Source organism: Lipotes vexillifer, unplaced genomic scaffold (assembly GCF_000442215.2).
Source record: "Lipotes vexillifer unplaced genomic scaffold, Lipotes_vexillifer_v1.1 scaffold25, whole genome shotgun sequence".
NCBI lineage: Eukaryota > Metazoa > Chordata > Mammalia > Artiodactyla > Lipotidae > Lipotes > Lipotes vexillifer.
In genome coordinates, this window is record NW_006792881.1 from 1991317 (window position 1) to 1996097 (window position 4781).

Here is a 4781-nt window from a genome sequence, read left to right on the forward strand (position 1 = left end):
TAATAGATATATACACATGGTCAATGGTGGAACAAAAGCTTCTACTTGGTTGGGGTTAAGAGTGGGCGGCATTCTTATTTCATATTTCGGAGTTCCTTTTAAAAAAAAAAGTTTGAAAACTATTAAGAGGGAAACGTGTAAAGGGCTTTGAGAGGGAGAAATCTGTCAATCATTCCAGAAGGCTTGCTTTTGTAGGTGGTGGGAGTCCTTCAGAAAGACCAGTTAAGAGAGAGCCTAGGCACAGTAAAAACAATATGGATGTGGTAGAGCGCAGGAAAGTAAAAGGTTCCGCCTGGGTTTCATTTCCAAGGTGAGGAACAGCATTAGAATTGTTTTACATTAAGACTTCATTTTTTTTCATTTGTGGATTTCTTCTGATTCCTTAGTAGCATTTTGATAGATTTTTTTAAATGAGAAATACTAATTTGTAATCTTAATTTGCTTTTCAAATCTTAATTTGAAGAGTATTTTAATGTTTCAATCAGTTAAACATATTGAGGACCTACAACTTTATTTTTCTCATATTTTTCTCGTTTATTTTTCAGGTTCCTTTGAGAATGACAGAAATGAAAGCAAAGGGATAGTCTTATCAGATAAGTGCTTTTTATCTGAATGTATTCGGTTTCTTCCATAAGATGGCTTTAGTAGCGCTTAGTTGTCTTTAACTTCATTCGAAACAATTTTGTTAGATTGTATTGTGACAGCTGTCATATCAGCATACATTTTTTAAAAAAGCATCAAAATTGGTGAATTTTTGTGTAGCCATTTTAATATTGAAGATGGAAGGAAAAAACAGCATATTATGCTTTATTCAAGAAAGGTAAAAACAACTGAAAAGGCAAAAGATTCATGCAGTGTATGGAAAAGGTGCTGTGACTGAACGTGTCAAAAGTGGTTTGCAAAGTTCTGTGGTAGAGATTTCTGACTGGACGATGCTCCGTGGTCGGGGAGACCAGTGCAAGTTGATAGCAATCAGATCGAGACGTAAATTTCAGAACAATCAACGTTATACCACGCAGGAGATAAGCCGACACACTCAAAACCTCCAAATCAGGTGTTGAAAATCATTTGCACCAGCTTGCTTATGTTAATCGCTTTGATGTTTGGGTTCCACGTTAAGCGAAAGAAACCTTGACCATATTTCTGCACTGCGATTCTCTACTTACGTAACGAAAACATTCAGTTTTTAAAAACAAATTTTGATGGGCAATGAAAATTGGATACTGTACAATAATGTGGAATAGAAGAGATGTTATGGAAGAACCTGAACGAACTTTTTTGGCCAACCCAATATTATTTGTAATCTCTAAACCAAAACTTTATTCTTTAAAACGTTTGTAATTTTCTTTCCTAGGTACCAGTATCGAGGTTTACAGTAATAAGGTATTCAGTCTTTGCTGAAAATAAATTTGTTATGTTGTCAAAGTAAAATGTGCCAGCCATTTTTCCCCCCAGAGGCTAATCATGCCTCAGTGGTGCAGTTACGAAGTGCCCCTACAGCTGAACCTAGATTATTTATTAATCCTTTGTATAGTTTGTATGAAAATCAATTGCTTTTCTAATAGCTGAGCAGCTTAGTTTTAGATTTATCTGATATATGTTTTTGAGGTGGCTTAGCTGCTCAGATTTAAGTTTCTTTAGAACCATTGTTCTTTTAAAGAGGATTATTAGCTATTCCAATGTGAATTTAAGAACAGAGGTACTCACAGTACAATGAAAATAGAAGATTCATGTGCCATTCATACTTTGGAAGTTGGAAAAGTATAGAATGGTCAGACTGGCTTAGGGATACTCAGCTTATTATCCATCCAGCTTAAGTTGTTTAGGTGTCTGCCCAAGGCCACTGGTGTCATTCTGAGTTAAGTGTATGAGTTGTAAGATGTAGCAGGTAATTTTACATAAAAGCAGCCATGGTAATGAGATACTGCTCTTGAGTTGTTTGTATAGTAGTTAAATATTTTGGTATAATGATTTGCTGTTTAAACTATACAGATGCTCAAGGCCCGGCAACACCCTGCTGCTAAACTCAGTGACCTCAGGAAAGCATGACAGTTGAATGGAGTGATACTGGCATGAGGCCAATAAAGGGTGTGTGTATGCCTGGCACGCTTGGCCTGAGTTCAGACTGTTTCTTCCAATACTCATTTTTCCACTCAGTATCAGTTCTGTTTCCACATGTATTCTAATTTATTTTTAAGCATAAAATGTGGGTATTTTTATTTCAACTCTACAGATCAAGAAATTCTTTAAGTGACAGGATAGGGACTTTGTGAATCCTTAAATCCACTCAAAAAGTAAAAAAAAATAAAATTCTAAAGGTTAACAGTGTCTGATGACCAACAATCATCTCACTAAATACAAAATTGGGCTGTGGCATCAATTGCCTACAAAGTTGGTAGGTACGTTTTACACAACAGCCCAGCAGGATATGATCTTTAGGTTATAGATGAGTGAAGAAAGGGAGTTTTGAATTAATCTGATTTCAAAGCATCTGTCTAGTATTTTGACTAAGGAATTTTACAGCAGGCATAAAGCAACATCCTAATGCTGAATAAATATGTGCTCAGCTACCCCCACCAATTTTGTCAAGCAGATATTAACCAAACGTCAGTCGTTACAAGACAATGATTTAATGAAAGTTGGTCAGTGGGTATGTATTAATCCAAAGGGCTAAATAGTTAAATAGAAGTAAATGAAGTAAATGTTACATGTTATCATCATCTGATTCATCTTCTTCCTTCAAAGATTCCTGTTAAAGAGAAAAGTGTTTAAAATCAATTTTTAGCATTGCTATAACAGCCTGAATCTAACTAAGCACTTGTCATTAAAATTCTTTGTAAGTGAAAATGAACACTGGTTTAGAATAAGACATTCAAGTAAAGAAACGGGTAACTAAGTACATCTTGCTGTAACAATCAATGACTATATTCCTGATAGGATACACACAGTATGAAAGGATTAAATGTCCTGAAAAAACTTTGCCATTTTCACAAGCACAAAAAAAATTTTTTTGGAACCAGGGCAACTTTATCCCCACTGAGGATAACCTAGAAAGTTTTCATCCTTCAGTTCAGCTCAACTCTTAAGGGTTATTTAATAAAATTCAACGTATCTCCATATTTTCAGCTAGAATCGTTTTCATGCTGTGGCTTACCTTGGCATATTTCTCTGCCTCTTCCCTTATATCTTTTGGAACAATTTCATGTCTTCCGTTAGTTACTGTAAATTAAGCCATATATTTAAGTGAGTTAAAAACAAGGACTGTAATTGTGACTTGCAAATACCGTATTATCTAGCCAATCTACAAATGTAATACCAGATTCTCTGAACTCATCTTTGTGTGTTTTCCCGACATAACATATTAAATCTGCCCAAATTTAGCTCTTATAATAAAGAATACATTATGCTAAGATTTATCCTGATGCTGTTAAGTCCTGAGCATTCATTCACAGCATGGTTAGATTTTAAAAGGTGTCCTTGAAGCCCTACAGTTGCCATGCTAGAAAGAAAAATGGTGATTTCCCAGTAATTCTTTTTTAAAATATGCAATGGGGCTTCCCTGGTGGCACAATGGTTGAGAGTCCGCCTGCCGATGCAGGGGACACGGGAGGATCCCGCATGCCGCGGAGCAGCTGGGCCCATGAGCCATGGCCGCTGAGCCTGCGCTCCGCAACGGGAGAGGCCACAACAGTGAGAGGCCCGCATACCACACACAAAAAAAATGCAATGGATGTTTCAAAAAAAGAAAATAAACTTCTCACAACTTTAGTCAATTATTAAGCAGAGCTTTTCCTTCAAAAAGAGAGTACCTCCTAAGTTTGTTCTGGCTGTTTGTTTGTATCAGAAGGGCACCCAGTGGTCAGAACACATTGTGGCCAATATTGCAGTTGAATGTGTGCCTATTTCATGACCCAGCAATTCCACTCTTAACATATATTTCTAAAATGCTACTACATATGTGTACCACAATAGATGTACAAGATGTCCACAGCTGCATTGTTCATTTTACAGTAAACAAACACTGGAAAGTGCCTAACGGTGTAACAATAGGAGATGAATAAAATGTTATTTTCAGACAATAGAACACTGTACAGCAAGCCAAATGAACAAAAATACTACTGCACGTAACAAAACTGATTTACACAAATATGAACAAAAGAATCCATAATGTCTAATTCCATTTATATAAAATTCAACAACAGGCCAAGAACTATGGTGTTAGGATTCAGGATAGTGGTTACCTCTGGGGAGAAGCCTAAGGGGTGATCTGGGGGGCTGGTCTACTTGTTGACCAAAGCAGTATTTACATGAATGTATCTTGTTATTTGTGTACTCTTATATGTGTATACACCATTACTAATTTTTTGCTATTTTTAAGAAAAAATAAGGCACCCAGTAGTACATTAGGTTTGGTACAGATGACTCTGAGAGCAAATAAATGTAGAAAAATAACTTACTTTCACCAACCCAGCTGAGCTCTAGTTCAAAAGCTTTATCCTTAACTTCATCATGTACTATGTAAATTCTAGAACAGAAAGAGGACGTTAACATTCATTTGGTCATCTACATACAGTTCATGCACCCAGCTCAGCAAATTAGAACAGCCATCCCTAATATAAGTATCTATAAAATGATACACACATTATATACAGTCTGTTATGAAAATTGCACTAGGACTGATAAACACTCACTACAAAGGATTCAATATACCTTACACCTTTACAACCCAAGTTGTTTATTTTGATACTTTTTTTTTTTTTTTTTTTGCGGTATACGGGCCT

General features: G+C 36.0%; 1 protein-coding gene across 2 annotated transcripts in view; it reads right to left on the bottom strand.

Moving 5' to 3' along the window:
- Positions 1-2611: 2611 nt before the first annotated feature.
- The window catches only part of PSMA3 (proteasome 20S subunit alpha 3), a 22877-nt gene continuing 20707 nt past the window's right edge, over positions 2612-4781 (bottom strand). Inside the window, exons 9-11 of one of the 2 annotated variants that reach the window (XM_007466048.1) lie at positions 4458-4525; positions 3155-3219; positions 2612-2749 (exon numbers count right to left, since the gene is read on the bottom strand). In XM_007466048.1, coding sequence (XP_007466110.1) covers positions 2705-2749; positions 3155-3219; positions 4458-4525 — 178 coding nt within the window. In that variant the 3' untranslated portion in view covers positions 2612-2704. The remainder of the gene's footprint in view (positions 2750-3154; positions 3220-4457; positions 4526-4781) is intronic. The other variant, XM_007466049.1, reaches the window with a different exon arrangement.